Here is a 17,924-nt window from a genome sequence, read left to right on the forward strand (position 1 = left end):
TGTATATGTGAGGTTTTATGCAAAGTAGCTTTGCTTGTAGAGAGCACAATGCACAGAGCAGCGAGCGTCACATGATGAAAGTGAAACATTTGTAGCAATCAGTCCATTTATCCAGGTAGACCATTGTTTGCATTGGTTGCTTGTGCAAGTAGATTTCAAAATGCTTCTGTTAGTCGTTAGATCTTGAAAGAGTTTGGCATTTCTTTACCTTTGAAAATGGTTGACGGAACATTGTCCAGTTAGGTCTCTCCTGTGGTCTACCCAGAGATTGCTGTGCTTCCTGAGGTCAAGTAGGGCTGATGGACCCACCCTTTTCAGTTCAATGCCACACCATACAATACCAAAACTGTCTTCTGAAGCCAAACAGTACATATGAGAAAACTGCACACATTATGTCTTCACGTGTTTCAACAGATTCAGATTGGTTCAGAGACACACGAGAAGAAATGACAGTTGTTGTTGAGATATTACTTACCTCACTATTCTTAGCTTTTATACTGTGCTAGGCTTTAATGGACTAGTTTTGATGCACTTATGTATTTTCGTTGCCTATGTTGTTATAATTGCTTCCAATGTTTCCTCTTCTGTAAGTCGCTTTGGATAAAAGCGTCTGCTAAATGACTAAATGTAAATGTAAATGTAGATATGTGAAGCTGTGAGATGAGCCAGCACAACGAAGAAGTCATTCTTTACTCGCTCCTCATGTTTGGAAAACAACATGTCTCCTTTATCTTGAGTCTTTATGGAACTTTGGAGTTTGTTTTCAGCAGGTGCCTCAGTGTTGTTTTAACGTCTCTTGTCTGTCAGCTCGTATCACTCAGTTGGTTCGGGGATTTTCAAACACATGGAAGCAGTCTGTGGAGGTAATGAGTCAGGATGTCATGCGTTCCTTTACCAACTTTAAAAATGGAACCAGCATCATTCAGGTAAAACCGTCCTGTGTGCGTGTAAAACCTCGCAATTCTTCATTCATGATGTTCAACAGTTTTGTCTTGTGTTCACTAGGGGGCGCTGACACAGCTGATTCAGTATTATCATGGTTTCCATAAGGTTCTCTCCCAGCCCACATTTCGCAGTGTGGCAGCTCGCTCGGAGCTCATCAACCTTCATCATCTGATGGTGGAGGTGAAGAAACACAAACCAAACTTCTAAAGCTACTCGTTAACCTGAACATGTCTGAAGGGATTTTGGGCTTGAATGTCATTCCTAATGTTGTTTGATACAGCTTTATGTTTCATAGTGCTTATGTTTGAGCGGTAAATGCACAGCCCTGGTTTGTCTTTCACATGTGAGAATTATGCAGCGAGAGAGCAGAAGCTCCACTGTCACACACTTTAAAAAGAAAGAAATCATTCCATGTCTCAAAATAAATGTATATAATGTCAGAACGTTTCTTTGTCAATCTGAAACAGCGTTTAATGGCATAAAACACCACACATAACATCACATGTTCAGATCCCATCATCACACAACAAAGTTAACGTTAAGAAAGCTTTCCAAAATCCTTTGGGAATCAAGGTGATACTGAGGTAACTTGTGAACCTGGTGAATGAATGAATAATGTAGACGGTTTATTTCCACTTCATAATACGATGTGTAACAAATACTGGGAAATACAATCATTTGTTATGGAAATAAAAACACTGTTGCTTGTGAAATATCCTCGTTTAATTTATATAGCGACTTTCCCAGCCCAAGGTCACTGCACGCTGTACAATCAATTTACAATATCTAAACAGATCATTTCACAATCAGTTAAACAGTTAATAGACAATCGATTAGCAAATCATTTCATCAATTTGACAGTTAAATGGACGGTTGGCAAGACTGCAGTTGCATATCATGGTGCAATAATGTACAGTAAACAGAGATACATGACAGAGTATAAGCAACCGTAGGAAAATTATTCTGTCTGTGAACTTAGTAGAAATATCAAGCGGATTTCATACAAAAATACATGTTTAAAGCCAATGTTCTTATTCTATGGGCTTTCATCTATTTCCCCAAATGTCTGAGTATATATTCTTTTCACTGTTTTATCATTGAGACCAATAAGTAAGAAATAATCCAGAGCTGGCCGTACATTAAAGGATTTTTTAAAAGGACGCAAAGTGCATTCAAATCCATTTTCACCTGTCTGATTAAAAAGGACACAAACTGACTGGTGCATTTAATGGTTTTAATGCACACCTTTCAGCCAGGGGTGGTTCTAAGGTGAGTGGATATCCGGGGTTTCGGCCAGAGACTTACACATACGTGTTCGAATACAGTGGTGCAAGCAAGGGAGGTCAGAGCCCATATGCAAAAGCTTTTAACGGGGCACCTCTGACTGTTCGCGACAACGTTGTGCGTTAATGCATGTCAATCGCGCTGGAATAGTAACAGCAGACTCCAAGGGAGCCCAAGGGCCAGAAAGAGGGAGGAAGCTTGTGCGCCAATAGCCTTGTGGTTAGTGCGCTGACATATAGTCCTAGTGCACTTGCAGTCCTGTCTCAAGCGTATTTTACCAGTCCCACTCCCCGGTCTCTAACCTAAGCTTTCCTGTCTTTTCCCCACTGTACTATCAAATGAAGGCAAAATGCCCCTAAAATATAACTAAAAACAAAGTTAAGTTGTTAAACTTAAACAAAAAAGAAAGATGGAAAATGCAACGTATCCAGCGTTTTGCACGTGTTTTTGCACGCAACATGTGAATTTCCGAGGTTTCCCCTCGGTCTGTTCGCGATTTTGCTCTGGAGGTTTCAACTGGGGGATAATGCCTTGCCAAAACGGGAGTGTTGATGGGTGTGAAGCAACTACGGGAGTCAAGGGTTTCAAAGATGATGCCATGGTCACTTCTGGACAGGTGGGTACATGTTCTGATTAGATTTTGATGGGTTTTGATTATGTTGCTTGTGGACTTTTATGTATTACATCGTTACCCAGCGTCTAACAGGAACAATGCTACATCTAATCCCATTTTAAAGCTGTTGGTTACGTTAGTGGTATTCGCTATTGTAGTAACGTTATTTACGTTGTACTGTAACATATTCTCATCCAACAGCTTCTGGTTTGTGCGCTTTAATGTGTTTTGCAGGAGGCATGGCTTTGGACGGCGATTCACATGGAGGGTGGGATGATGATTTCAGTGTTAGCAGGCTAAAGTTAGCATCTTACCAAATCATCTATCCCACCTTTAACCGTTTGTCCATATCAAATCTCGCCACCTTTTGTTTGTTTTGCCACTTAAATTAGATTTATTCTGATGAGCTAACTTCATTCCATTTCGACACAGCAAGGTAAACAAGTAATGTTGTACAATACGGCTGTAATGTTTTACAATATTACAAGGCTACTTGCCACATGAAGGACTTTCTGTGAGGAAAAGCTGTTTACTTTCGGTTTAAAAAAAAAAAACGACGTTCAAATGTCACGGTCAGGCAAATTGGTTTAATCATTTGTAAAAATAATGTCACATATTTTTAAAAATAGGAACTTCTCACATTTGCCCATTGGTAGACATGCAAAAGACACAAAATGTAAACGGCCCTTAAGTGATTCGTACACGGAATGGTTTTAAAACGGGGCTTTACTAAAAACATTAGGGGCTTCAACCCCCCTTAGCGCCGCCACTGCTTTCAGCCAATCAGAATCCAGTATTCAAACACACAATGGTATAACAAACTAAAAACAACATAAATATTATGCATACAGTATTTACAAGAGCACAATATTTGTTTCTCCAAGACTCATAAACCTGTTGACAATATTGACTCATTACCATCCTTTATACATCATGATGATTTGTTTTTGATGAAGTTCAGTGATCAAGCTTCTCTCAAAGACTCCAGGGTGAGGGCCGTCTTTAGAGCTGAACATGGAATCATCAAAGTAATGATGCCAAGCATCATCATGTGTAGGACCAAACCCAAAAACACTCACCTAAGAAAAGCATCAATGTGTTAGAGAATATCCTATAATCTTCCCTACATAACATTTACATAACCATGTGTCAATAGCCAATCGAAACAAAACCACAGTGGTGAACAAAATAATAATATAGAGCTAGGGTCCATGGCGTCAGCAACACAATGCATTCTAGAAGCTGTGCTGGACATTGTGGAGTGCTGGAGGAAGTAGACACGAATGTGTAGCTAAATTTTTTTTATCTTTTGTGTTTGGAACACACATGCGTTTGTTTGTTTGTTTGTTTACTGTATTTATTTTCACAGTACTCCCGAATCAAGGCGAGGACATGAAACAAACCGATCTTTGTTTGTTCTGTTATTAATGTGCATTTGTAAATTTTCATTGTGAACTGACCAGTGGCGGGGCTTCCATGGTGGCACGGGGGGAATCTGTCACCCCTGTAATCTGATTGGTCACCCCTTGTGCCCCCCCAATGGTGGATGACTCGGGCTAATGTCAATCATTGCGCTAAAGCGCTTTACCGACGCTCTATGTTAAAACGGAAGCAAAATCTGTAACCTTGTGACTTGACTGTGTTAAGAACTAATAAAGGCTTTTATTTAGGAAAAAAGACAAAGGAAGTGGCTCTGTGGCTGCGCTAATGAACTTGTAACTTCACCAGTCACTGACTTTTGTGCAAAGGGTTAGGGTTAGGGCCCCGAGTTAAGGTAAGAACAGACCTCAACAGGTTTTTTTGGGTCTAATTTGATTCAATTTGTTGTTCTTATGTGTTTACTCTTTAGTTAGCTCTCCATCTGGATAAACGTAAACATCTCTCCACTGTTTCAGTAACCTTAGCTTAGCAATAACTAATTGCATGCAATGGATGCTAATTGACTATTAGCATCCGTTGAATGTGTAGCGTTTTGTGACATGAATTAACAGTCAAGAACAGAGTATCGTATCATTGTTGCCACTGTGATGTTGGTACAGTACAAATAACATATTGCTATTTATTATCGGATCAGACTAGAATAACCACGGCTGCTCGTAAAGACCTTTCTAAAAGCTGTTTGTAAAATGTTTAATGTCTGAGGCAGATTGCGGGTGTAACAGTTATGTTAGGATTGTTGAAATTTAGTTTAAGTAGTCCTCTTGACTACTGTGAACTTCAAGAGTTTGGAGCTGACTTTATTGCAAAAACGTTTGAACGACTTTAGTGCTAAAAGAGTTTGTGGGGGGGCATTAAGGGAGCATTTTGAAAAGATTCAATGTTTGAAAAAATATTCATGTAGAATTAAGTGTTTCTGCTACACCAAAAATCCCCTGACGTGACTGCTCCGGCTTGCTAAACAACTCTATCAACTCTTTCACTAGATTTAGCTATTTTTTCGAAACCTTTAGCGACTTTAGTTGACAAGACGCGTATAACAACTAACCAAGTTTCCTTTAGATAAACACGATTACAGGTTATAGCTTTGCATGTGCTGTCTGAAAGACGATGTTGCTGTCATATACAGAAATGACAACAGAAACATCACATGTACATGAGTGGCTTTATTTGGTAATCAGCTGTAGCCTGCAGAATGTTCAGAGAAGGGGAGTGCTGTGCACAAAGTAACGTGAGGGTAACGAAGGTTTACAAGAAGAACGATTATGGTTTATTAATTCCACATCCACATTTCATTTCACTTATCACTTAACGAGAAAATAAAATCTAGTCATTTGTGTTTGTACTGTGCGATAATTGTTTAATAAACCTAACCTAACCCTAACCTTGTAAAATCCAACTCAAATCAAAATTGTATCTAGATAGTTCATCAACACGGTCTCTCCATCACATTGTTCACTACGGGACCGTGCATACGCATTCTGTTACTGGTGTGAGTGAGCCCTAAGAATACAAGCAGAATCTTTTTAAACTCGGTTTTCTCTTTAATTCACACATTTTACTGAATATTTCACTCTTATTAACGGAGTTAGTTATTCAAGTGAGGTCTAAACGTAAAATAAAAACTATAGATATATATTTCTAGTGCATGAGATGCTTTAACACACTTTCATATGGCATGTCGCGCAAATTTTATTTTACCTCATCACAGATGTGCAGGGCGAATATAATAGAAATGAATCCAGTGGATGGATATCTGCCCTCACTCTGCAACCAACGCTCATAGACATATTTGATAAATGCAGGATGAACAATCATGACCTTTAAAGAGTGAAAAACAGGAAGAAACATCAGGTCAGATTAATCTGTTTCATATATTTATTGTTTAACTGAACGAGCATATTTAAAATATCGTTCATATTATACTATTTTGGGGCTGCACAATTTTGACAGAAGTTATAATTGTCAATTATTCACCTTGATATTGTAATTGTGCTTATTATTTTCGAGTAATAGATTTTGCATTGAAGCTTTGAAATGTTTTGAACTTTCTGTGAAGCAGCTGCTTGCCATGTCCTAAAACATCCAAAGCGAAATAATATAATATATACTGTAAATAACAGATAATTAATGGAATTATGATATTGTTAAAAATCCAAAACGAAGGACACGTCAACGTATTAATTTCAAGGTCTCTGTTTCGCCACAGTATTCGGTGCCCAAACACACAGACGAATGTTTAATTATGTAATTGTTTCACTTGTAATTCCAATTAGTTTTTGTATTAATTGTGCAGCCCTGTTATATTGTATTCCTTCTGTGGAATGTGACTTGAAATGTCAATGTAAAAGCAGTATTTTGAAGTCTACCTTGTTCTTGTCTGCTTTTATTGAGGGTCTCACATGCCTATATGTCCTGAGAACAATAGATTAAATGCAAATGTATAAATAAACACCAGCAAAATTAAAAGAGAAATGACGTGTGACTCTCACTGATCAATGTGTTTGGTGGTGAAGACACTGATGAGCCACTGCAGGTCCAGAATCTTAAAGGGTAAAAGTACAAGATGCGTCTGATCCTCCATGTCCACAGCGCTCTCAGGGTAGATGATACGGTGAGTGGTTATAGAGCCCACGTCCTGCTCGTATCCCACTGTCGGACCCTCATTCAACCTGAGGACATACAGATCACTACAATCGTCACTCGCTGTGGAAAAATGAAACCAGACAAATAATAGCATATGTGCACATGAATGTACACTCAAATAAAGGTTTTTCACGGTGCCATAGAAGAACCCTTTTTGTCTGAATGGTTCCAGAAAGAAATCTGAAGGACCTTTCTGTTTCTAAATAGGTTCTCTGTAGAAAAAAAGGTAACCGTTAAGAAAGAGATGTTTTTTTCTGTGTTATCACTGTGAAGAACCTTTCAAGGACCTTTATTTATAGAGTGTATTTTATGGTTATGATGTCCATCCAACATGATCAGGAATTCGTAACTACTGTATTTTGTGAGGTGGCTGATTTGTATGAATTTGTACAATGTTAAATGTACAATTATTATTGGGGAAAAAGCTATAAAGATGCCACTCATCTAACCCCTAAACCTCATGTTTCTGGTGCAAAAGCAAATCCTACTAAAGAGTATGAATAACATCCCTTGAATCCCTCGTAAATGAGTTTTGAATTCCCAATAGATTGTGATTGTATTGATGCACTTTGACGAAACGGATGAAGTCAAAATGCCAGTTTCTATCTAGAAGGATAACAAATACATCACATTTTAACCTTCTCATCAAGGTGGACAAGTGTCAGAAACCTTTTCTGGCCAATAAATGAGACTTAAAGTACAGCTAGAGAGAGACTGTGACCTCTTAAAAACTAAATGTCAAACAGGTGCTTTAGCCTCACTATGTAAAGTGTCGATCAGAACAGGTTTGTTTACAATAGTTCAATATTTATAGCATCAACAAGCCATCAGTAATAACATTCTTTAATATCTCAGTTACTGTCACAGAGTTATTTAAAGTATTATAATATGAGTAGCATTGACACGCGAGGAAGATTTTATTGACCAAAATATAAAGGAATCATGTACACATTATTTGACCATTTTAAGTTTCATTCTACATTTAACTGTGCAAGCACATCTCTAGCTGTACCGAGATAGTCGTTGCTATCGTTCGGGGGCCTCACCAGCTTTGCATGGTGAGGAAAAACATCTGTTTCAAGTTATAATGGGACAGCACGCCAGACTCCACCCCGTACATATGGGTATAAAAGGAAAAATTCATTCATTTTTTGGGCTGAGGAAACTTAGAGTCACTCTCATTCGCTGCAGTGGGCCGGCGCAGTGCCTGTAGCATGATGGACACAACGTCACGTTCCCTCCATCAGTGAACCGATCTCATGGGAGTGTTAGTGCGGGGCCCCCAGCCAGTGGTGTACAGTGCAGTGAAGTCCACAGAGGGGAGGTTACAGGTTCACCGGCAGGGGAACCAAGAGTGAGAGAGCGTCAGACTGGACTACCCAAGGAGGGGAGTAACTACATGTGGAGTACTAGTTCAGATACACGGGAGTACTAGTTCAGATACACGGGTTCACCTCGTAGGGGAATATGAGCCACTCCGCCGGCTCCTAAACGTGAAGTTTTTAGTGATTGATGGAATATCTATACTTCATCCAGTGGAGGAAATAGGGAAGCTGGAGTAGCGTGCTTACTCGCCCCTTTGCAGGCGTACACCCAAACGACCCGTGGTCTTACTCAGGACCAGGTCCGACACCGGTTCTACAACCGTGCGAAATTCCAACCCCCAGCTCTGCGGATGCCTGCCAGAGAGGAGCTCTGAGCCAGTGCCCAGAAGGAGGCTACCCCCGGTGGAGTGAGCGTCACTGCAAGTGGGCAGGGGCCTGAGATTGGTAAGCCAAGTGGTGGTGTCCACGATCCAGTTCGCCAGTCTCTGTTTGGAGACAGTGTAACTGCTGTCCCTAACCCAAACAGACAAAGAGCCGCTTAGAGCGTCGGAAGCTGTCAGGAGCCAGGTCACGGCAGGGAGGATGCCCTCCGTCTGCCTCTTCCGCGTCGAAAACTGTTGCGAAGCTGACTTTCTTGACGTCTCACATCTGCGCAAGGTTGAGCCAAAGGTGTCTCTCTTGGACCACAAGAGTGCCCTCATATTGGTCACCCGGAGAGCGTGGTCAGCACAGGGCGCTGTTCCTGCATAACCACTGTGTTGAAACTTTCCCTTGCATAGCTACTTCAACGCCCTAGCCTGGTGGAACTGCAGGATGGCCATGGCGTGAAGCGTGGAAGCAACTTGATGAACAGAGCTTCCAAGCTTTGGAAGGGAGCCTTGATTGGTGCCTTCAGGTGGCGGCCGTCTGTAGGTACACGTGTACCATGACAGCATGCTCTACCTGGGGTACCGACATAGCCCTGCTGACTCTGTTGATTCTCGCCTTGATTCTTTTAACTCGAAGGTTAAACGTGTAATTTATGATATTGCTCCTGTGAAAGTCAGGAAGAGTGGTAGACAAAAAGCACCTTGGAGAAACTCAACACTAGTGCAAAATATGAAAAGACAATGCAGAAAAGCAGAGCGCTTGTGGCGGAAGACAAAACTTGTAGTCCATTATAACATCTACAAAGACACCATCCATGCTTTCAATATAGAACTAGGCAAAGCTAGACAGACTTTCTTCTCAAATATTATAAACAGCAACTTAAACAACACCCGGACTCTTTTCGCTACTGTAGACAGACTGACAAACCCCCCAAGCCAGATTCCCAGTGAAATGCTCTCAGACAGCAAGTGCAGTGAGTTTGCTTCTTTCTTCTAACATTAGAAAGGTGATCAGCACATCCTTGAGTTGCGCTGGGGTCAGACAGATCACACCACAACCTGAAAAAATAGGTACAATGTCTGATTTAGAAGAAATTGATGGCAAAAATTTTGAAGAAACCGTTCAACACCTTAAAACATCAACCTGCGCCCTAGACGCATTTCCCACATCTTTATTCAAAAGTGTGTTAAACTGTTTAGAAGCAGATCTCCTAGATGTGGTAAATGCCTCTCTTCTCTATGGAAGTTTCCCAAACTCCAGAACTTTCAAACTTTGCAAGGGAAGTCAGGATGGAGCATCGCAATTTCCTTCCCATAATAATTTCATTATTGCACCATGGTACAATAGCACCACTCGCGCCCTTAAAAGAGAAACTTGCAAACTAGAGCGCATTTGGATAAAATCGCAATTAGAAGTCTTTAAAATGGCGTGGAGAGAGAGTGCAAATTGTTATAAAAAGGCACTAAAAGCAGCAAAGGCTGAGCACCTTCGTAACCTCATAGAAACCAACAAAAACAATCCAAGGTTTCTATTTAGCACAGTCGCTAAATTAACAAATAAACAGACACCACCTGACCTGGCTATTCCACCGCACCTCGGTAGCAATGAATTCATGAAATTTTTTACAGAGAAAATCGAAAACATTCGTGACGAAATTGTAAAAACTCAACCTCCAAATCTGTCCTATGAATTAGCACAAACCATCGCTCCAAAAGAAAGGCTCCAGCGTTTTTCACCTATAAAACAGGAAGATTTAATTCAACTTATCGCAACTTCTAAACCTACAACTTGCTTACTAGACCCCATACCAACTAAATTATTAAAAGAGTTACTACCTGTTGCAATTGAGCCCATTTATAACATTATCAACTCGTCAATTAATCTAGGCCATGTCCCAGGACCCTTTAAGATGGCCGTCATTAAGCCTCTAATCAAGAAACCAAACTTAGATCCAAATGAACTTGGAAACTATAGACCGATTTCAAATCTCCCATACCTGTCTAAAATACTAAAAAAAGTAGTGTGCACTTAGTTGTGCTCTTTCTTACAAAATAACAACATGCACAAAAAATTTCAGTCAGGCTTTAGATCGCATCATAGCACTGAACGTTAAAATTACAAACAATCTGCTTATAGCATCAGATAAAGGTAACATCTCACTCCTGGTCCTGCTTGACATTAGTGCTGCATTCGATACCGTAGACCATAACATACTTCTAGATTGCTTACACAATTATACCTGTATTGAGGGACAGGCACTACAATAATAAAGTAAATGGGGAATCATCCAATCTAACGCAAGTAAATTATGGATTACCTCAGGGATCGGTTCTAGGACCCGTGCTGTTCTCCATATACATGCTTCCCCTCGGAAACATTGTTAAAAAACATGGAATTAGCTTCCATTGCTATGCGGATGATACTCAGCTATATATCTCATCAAGACCAGATGATTCCTCCCAGCTATCCAAATTGTCAGAGTGCATTGAAGATATACAACATTGGATGACCTGTAATTTCCTTCTTTTAAATTCTAATAATACAGAAATATTACTTATCGGACCAAAGACACGCAAACCGAATATTTCTGATTATAAACTGCAAGTTGAAGGATGTACTGTTACTCCAACAAATACAGTAAAAGATCTAGACGTTATATTAGACAGCAACCTGTCATTTAGAAATCACATCTCAAATGTCACAAAAACAGCCTTTTTCCACCTAAGAAACGTTGCCAAATGATGAAATATTCTGTGTGTTGCTGACGCGGAGAAGTTTATTCATGCATTTATGGCCTCAAGACTTGACTACTGTAATGCTCTACTTAGTGGTTGTCCTGCATCATCATTAAACAAACTACAGTTAGTTCAGAACGCAGCTGCCAGAGTTCTAACCAGGTCCAGAAAATACCATCACATAAGCCCAATGTTATCAACCCTTCACTGGCTACCCATTAAGTATTGACTTTAAAGTTCTTTTAATCACTTATAAAGCCTTAAAGGGTTTAGCCCCTACCTATCTAACAGAGCTTCTATCACACTACAACCCATCACGCTCTCTAAGATCTCAAAACGCAGGACTTTTGATAATACCTAGAATAACTAAATCCACCAAAGGGGGTCGAGCTTTCTCATACGTAGCACCTAAACTCTGGAATAACCTTCCTGATATTATTCCAGGATCAGACACACTCGCCCAATTTAAATCTAGATTAAAGACACAAGCATTCACTTTATGCTAAATATGATAAATAAACCACCAGGAGATGCTGACATTAGATATTATTTACTAGAATCATTGGATTTATTATACAAAACACCATGTAGTGTGTTTTACCCTTTCTTGGGTTTTTCGTTTTTCTGCTTTGGAACAATGCAAATTGTGAAAAGCGTTATATAAATAAAATTGAATTGAATTGAATAATAATTTCTGCAGGTGAAAGCCCTGTTGTAGTCTGAGGAGTAATAGGATAACGTCTCGGTTACGTATGTAACCTCTGTTCCCTGATGGAGGGAACGAGACGTTGTGTCGAACCGACAGATGGGGTTCGCCATTGAGAACCTATAATCTTCTGACTATTTTGAAAAGGCCAATGAAATTGGCGAATGAAATTTGCATGCCGGGCTCCGCCCCCGGATATCCGGGTATAAAAGGGGAGCCGGCGTGCTCATTCATTCACCTTTTGTGCTGAGGAGCCTGAGAGCATCTCGAGACTGCTGCAGCGGACGGCTATTGTTGTGGCATGAAGGACATAACGTCTCGTTCCCTCCATCAGGGAACAGAGGTTACATACGTAACCGAGACGTTCCCTTTCTGTCGGTCTCTCGACATTGTGTCGAACAGACAGATGGGGTTCCTATTGAAAACGCCACAGCACTAGCCACGTCACAATCTATCACGAAGCGACGTTGACCGGCCTGGGCAAGTCAGATGTAAGCACTGTTGCGAGATTGTTACCTTCCAGTAGGTAGGCAGGGGTCCCAGAGCTTGGTAGGTAGCCCCTGCCCTCGGTCACCTTAGACCTCATTGGCGAGAGCCGTTGCCTTGAGTGCTTAGTGATGGATGGACTGCCTATACTTCGCCCGAGGGGAAAGAAGGGAGGCAGATGATAGCGCACTGACCCACTTAAAGAGGGGGATGGTGCTCTTCGCAGGCGTACGCCCTACTGGCCGCCGGTCTCACCTGGTGTTATCCTGTAAGACTCGAGCTGACACCGGTTCCACGCGGAGGTTGTAGAACCTTGCAAAGGTGTTGGGCGCAGCCCAACCCGCAGCTCTGCATATGTCTGCCAGAGAGGCGCCCTGAGCCAGTGCCCACGAGGAGGCAACACCCCTAGTGGAGTGTGCCCTCACTGCCAGCGGGCACAGGCAGTCCTGAGATCGGTACGCCGTCGTGACGGCGTCCACGATCCAGTGCGCCAGTCTCTGTTTGGAGACAGCTCTCCCCTCTGCTGACCTCCGAAACAAACAAAGAGCTGCTCAGAGCTTCTGAAGCTCTGTGTGCGGTCCACATAGAGGCGCAAGGCGCGTACTGGACACAACACGGATGGGGTTGGGAGCACCTGCAAGTTCACCACCTGGTCTCGGAAGGGACTGGTGGGAACTTTGGGCACGTAGCCGGGCCGGGGCCTCAGGATCACGTGAGAAATACCGGGCCCGGATTTTAGGCAATCCGTGGACACGGAAAATGCTTGCAGATCCCCCACCCTCTTGATGGATGCGAGCGCCACCAGGAGAGCCGTCTTCATCGTAAGATGAGAAAGAGCGGTTTCTCCAAGGGGCTCGAAGGGAGGCCTCTGAAGGCCCGCCAGGACCACATTGAGGTCCCAAGAGCGGGCAATGGGTGTTGTCCAGGGAGGCAAACAGGTCCACCTCTGCTCGCACGAACTGCACCCAAATAAGCTGGACTACACGGGGGTGGAGTCGCCACTCTCCACGGGACACGAGAGAGCTCGTCGGCTGTCTGGTTCAGGTTGCCCGGTATGTAAGTGGCATGCAGAGACTTTGTCACCTGCTGACTCCACAAGAGGAGGCGTCGAGCAAGTTGCGTTAACTGCCGTGAGCGAATGCCACCCTGATGGTTGATATACGCTACGGCAGTTGTACTCTCTGATCGGATTGATGACCACGGCAGTCTAGGTCGAGACCTGCACGTGGCCGCCGTCTGCGGGCACAGGTGCACCGCGACTGCACGTTCCACCTGGGGTAGATGGACGTAGCCACTAGCTGCCCCACCATCGAGGGCAGAGAGGGCGACAGAGTCAGCTTGACGGGAGCGAGCCGAAAAGGGGGCGCTCCAGGTCTTGCTGATCTCCTCATGGACCTCGGGAAAAAATGGCACAGGGGCCACCCGTGACTGCAACATCTGTATAGTCATCCGCCCGCAGATGCCCAAACACCTGACGCAGACATCGTGTCCGTCCCCCTCCTCGATGAGGGAGTCGCAACCACGAGAGCAGCGGGACATGCCACGCTGAAGAAATTTGCTCTTTTAGAAATTATCTCTTTTTCGAACACCTCTGGAACTGCTGAAACGCCGGGGGGGGATGATCACTGGAAGGGACAATCCGCTGCACCACGTCAAGATATCAGCTTCGTAAGTCATTTGATGCTGTCACGGCCGGGATTAGAACTCGGGTCTTTGGTGCGAAAGTCCTAGATTCCACCGCTTGACCACAGGAGGGGTATGAACCCAATAGTCACACGTTGCACTGGTCTTTCAAAAAATAAGTTTATTAACAACAAAAGGGCAAAAAGACTTTCTTCCTGTTACTCACGAAAAACAGAAACTCAGGAACAGGTTTGAATAACATTAAGAAATAAAATTCTGGAACAATCCAAAAACACAAAATAAAGTTCTTTAGAGCAATAGCAGACTTCTGGCAGTCACAGGCTAAGAACCAACAATAACCAAGCAAGGATGGAGAGTACCAGACCAGCTTAAATACTTAGCACAAAACGAGACACAGGTGAAATCAATAACACAGTTAACCAAAAGGCACTTGTGTAGCCATGAGTCCTAGGGGGACCTCTAGTGGCCAAAAATAAAAACATAAGGCAAAATCTCTGACAGGACCCCGTCCTCTAGGAACGGCTCCTGACGTTCCCTCCAGGACGACTGGGCTTGGAAGCATGAAATTCTCGGATTAGTTTCGGGTCTAAGATGTCCCTGGCAGGGACCCAGGAGCGCTCCTCAGGGCCATAGCCCTCCCAATCCACCAGATACTGCCGGGACCCACGTACTTGACGGACATCCAGTATCCGGTGGACTGTGTAGGCTGGCTGGCCACCAATGATACGAGGAGGGGGAGGTTTACCTGTCACAAGAAATGGAGAAGACAAGACTGGTTTTAACAGCGAGACATGAAACGTGGGATTTATCCTTAAAGACCTAGGTAAGTATAACCTATAAGTAACTGGGTTCACTTTCCTGGCAATCTTGAAGGGTCCGATGAACCTCTGAGAAAGTTTACGGGACTCCACCCGCAAGGGAATGTTCTTTGTGGACAGCCAGACTCTTTGGCCAGGGCGCAGAGGTGGGGCAGGTCGACGTCTTCGATTAGCCTGCTGCTGGTACTGCTGGGAGACTTTAAGGAGCTTAAGTCTGACCTTCTTCCATGTCTGGCGGCAACGCTTGATGAACTGTTGCACGGAGGGAACTGCGACCTCTACTTCTTGTTCAGGAGATAGTGGAGGAGTATACCCGAACTGGCACTCAAAAGGAGACATGCCCGAAGCCGAGGAGCGAAGGGAGTTGTGCGCATATTCTGCCCATTTGATGAAGGAAGACCAAGAAGATGGGTTGTTAGCTGACATACACCTTAGAGTAGTTTTCCAGATCTTGGTTTAGCCTCTCCGTTTGCCCATTGGACTCTGGGTGGAACCCAGAAGATAGACTTACTGTAGCCCCCAGAGATTGACAAAATGCCCGCCAGAACCGGGAGGAAAATTGGGGCCCTCGATCAGAGACAATGTCTTGTGGGATGCCAAAGACGCAAAAGACATGGTTGACAACCAATTCAGCAGTCTCCTTTGCAGTGGGCAGTTTGGGCAAGGGAATAAATCGTGCCGCCTTGGAGAACCTATCCACTATGACCATGATAGTGGTGTTGCCCTGTGATAATGGAAGTCCAGTAATAAAATCCATGGAAAGATGGGACCATGGTCTGTGTGGAATGGTAAGAGGATGCAGTAGCCCCTGGGGTGCACGATGAGGGACTTGGTTGCATGTGGGACAGGCTTTTACAAATGTTGTGACATCCTTCTTGATAGTTGGCCACCAAAACCGTCTCTGGAGGAACTCAAGGGTGCGAGCAGTGCCCGGATGACAGGTGAGGCGGGAGGAGTGGCCCCACTGAAGGACCTGGGAGCGGACAGCTTTCGGGACAAACAAACAGTTGGTTGGCCCTCCTCCTGGGTCAGGTTCTTGGGCCTGAGCTTGTTTTACAGTATTTTCTAGCTCCCACCTGATATGAGCTATTACCTTGGAACTCAGGATAATTGGCGTAACTGAATCTTCATGAGGAGTGCTTACATATACTCGGGACAAAGCATCAGGTTTAAGGTTCTTGGAGCCAGGGCGGTAAGACAAGATGAACTGGAAACTGTTGAAGAATAAGGACCAACGTGCCTGTCGGGGGTTGAGTCGCTTAGCTTGCTGAATGTATTCTAAGTTCTTGTGGTCTGTAAGCACTTGAAATGGGTGTTTGGCCCCCTCAAGCCAATGCCTCCACTCCTCAAGCACTAGCTTAACTGCCAGTAGCTCTCGATCCCCCACATGATAGTTACTCTCAGTCGGTGTAAGGCGGTGAGAAAGGAATGCACAAGGATGCAGCTTGTTGTCCTCCCCCCTTTGGGACAGCACTGCTCCAACCCCAACGTCTGAGGCATCAACCTCCACAATGAACGGAATATCTGGGTTGGGTTGAATAAGGACCGGTGCGGTGATGAACTGGCGTTTTAGTTTGTTGAAGGCCAACTCAGTTTCAGACCCCCAACAAAGGCTGGCTGCTTTTCCCTTAGTGAGGGCTGTTAAAGGTGCCACTACTATACTGAAGTTCAGGATGAACTTGCGATAAAAGTTGGCAAAGCCAAGAAAACGCTGTACCTCTTTAACAGACGAGGGAGTAGGCCAATCCACAACTGCTTTAACCTTTTGAGGGTCCATATGTATTTGGCCAGGCTGGATGATGAACCCCAGGAAATGGACCTTAGTCACATGAAACGCACATTTCTCAGGTTTGACATAAAGGTGGTTATCCAGAAGGCGTCTGAGAACCATACTGACATGTTTCACATGCTCTTGGAGGGAACTCGAGAAGATTAGTATATCATCCAAGTAGAAAAAAAAAATTGGTTGAGCATGTCTCTGAGAACATCATTAATGAGAGCTTGAAAGACTGCAGGAGCATTAGTGAGACCGAAAGGCATGACTAAGTATTCATAGTGTCCAGTGGAGGTGTTGAAGGCAGTTTTCCACTCATCTCCTTGTTTAATACGCACAAGATGGTAGGCATTATGCAAGTCAAGCTTAGTGAAGATGTTGGCTTCTTGCAGAATTTCAAAGGCAGTGCTCATTAACGGCAAGGGATAGCGGTTTCAAACAGTTATCTTATTAAGGCCCCTGTAATCAATACATGGCCGCAGTCCTCCATCCTTTTTCCCAACAAAGAAGAATCCCGCTCCAGCCGGAGAGGTGGAAGGACGGATGATTCCAGCTGAAAGGGATTCGACAATGTACTTGTCCATAGCAGTTCGTTCAGGGGGAGACAAAGAGAATATACGACCTCTGGGGGGAACGGTTCCAGGGAGTAGCTCAATGGTGCAGTCATAAGAGCGGTGAGGCGGTAAGGAAGTGGCTTTCCTCTTGCTGAACACCGGCTTAAGGTGGTGATACTGAGTAGGTATTTGAGACAGGTCTAAAGGTTCCTGAGACTCGAGAACAGGATCAGGGGAGCATGTAGCTAAGCATGTAGCCTGACAGGTGGAACCCCAACTGAGAACTGTGCCAGTGGGCCAATCAAAGTGTGGGTTATGCTGGAGGAGCCAGGGGTGACCGAGGATAACAGGAAACTCTGGAGACTGAATTATGTGAAAGCACACTTTCTCCTGGTGCTGATAAATGGAAAGACTAAGGGGAGAGGTGATGTGGGTTACTCTCCCAGGTGCTAACGGTCTTCCATCTAAGGCTGTTACAGTCAGAGGAGCAGGGAGGAAATTGGTAGGGATAAGAAGACTCTTGGCAAGGGAAATATCCAGGAAGTTCCCGGCTGCTCCGGAATCAATCAAGGCCTGGAGTTGATGTTT

General features: G+C 43.7%; 2 protein-coding genes across 2 annotated transcripts in view; one reads left to right on the forward strand and one right to left on the reverse strand.

Moving 5' to 3' along the window:
- Positions 1 to 2,617, forward strand: part of vps52 (VPS52 subunit of GARP complex) — a 29,996-nt gene extending 27,379 nt beyond the window's left edge. Inside the window, exons 19-20 of the mRNA XM_079484806.1 lie at positions 808 to 926; positions 1,006 to 2,617. Coding sequence (XP_079340932.1) covers positions 808 to 926; positions 1,006 to 1,152 — 266 coding nt within the window. The 3' untranslated portion in view covers positions 1,153 to 2,617. The remainder of the gene's footprint in view (positions 1 to 807; positions 927 to 1,005) is intronic.
- The window catches only part of LOC306910328 (CMP-N-acetylneuraminate-beta-galactosamide-alpha-2,3-sialyltransferase 1-like), a 29,633-nt gene continuing 13,093 nt past the window's right edge, over positions 1,385 to 17,924 (reverse strand). The window contains exons 4-7 of the mRNA XM_079484807.1: positions 6,772 to 6,951; positions 6,649 to 6,694; positions 5,981 to 6,100; positions 1,385 to 3,921 (exon numbers count right to left, since the gene is read on the reverse strand). Of these exons, the coding sequence (XP_079340933.1) occupies positions 3,757 to 3,921; positions 5,981 to 6,100; positions 6,649 to 6,694; positions 6,772 to 6,951 (511 nt within the window). The 3' untranslated portion in view covers positions 1,385 to 3,756. The remainder of the gene's footprint in view (positions 3,922 to 5,980; positions 6,101 to 6,648; positions 6,695 to 6,771; positions 6,952 to 17,924) is intronic.

Source organism: Barbatula barbatula (genome assembly GCF_947034865.1).
Source record: "Barbatula barbatula genome assembly, chromosome: 21".
In the NCBI taxonomy this organism is placed as follows: domain Eukaryota; kingdom Metazoa; phylum Chordata; class Actinopteri; order Cypriniformes; family Nemacheilidae; genus Barbatula; species Barbatula barbatula.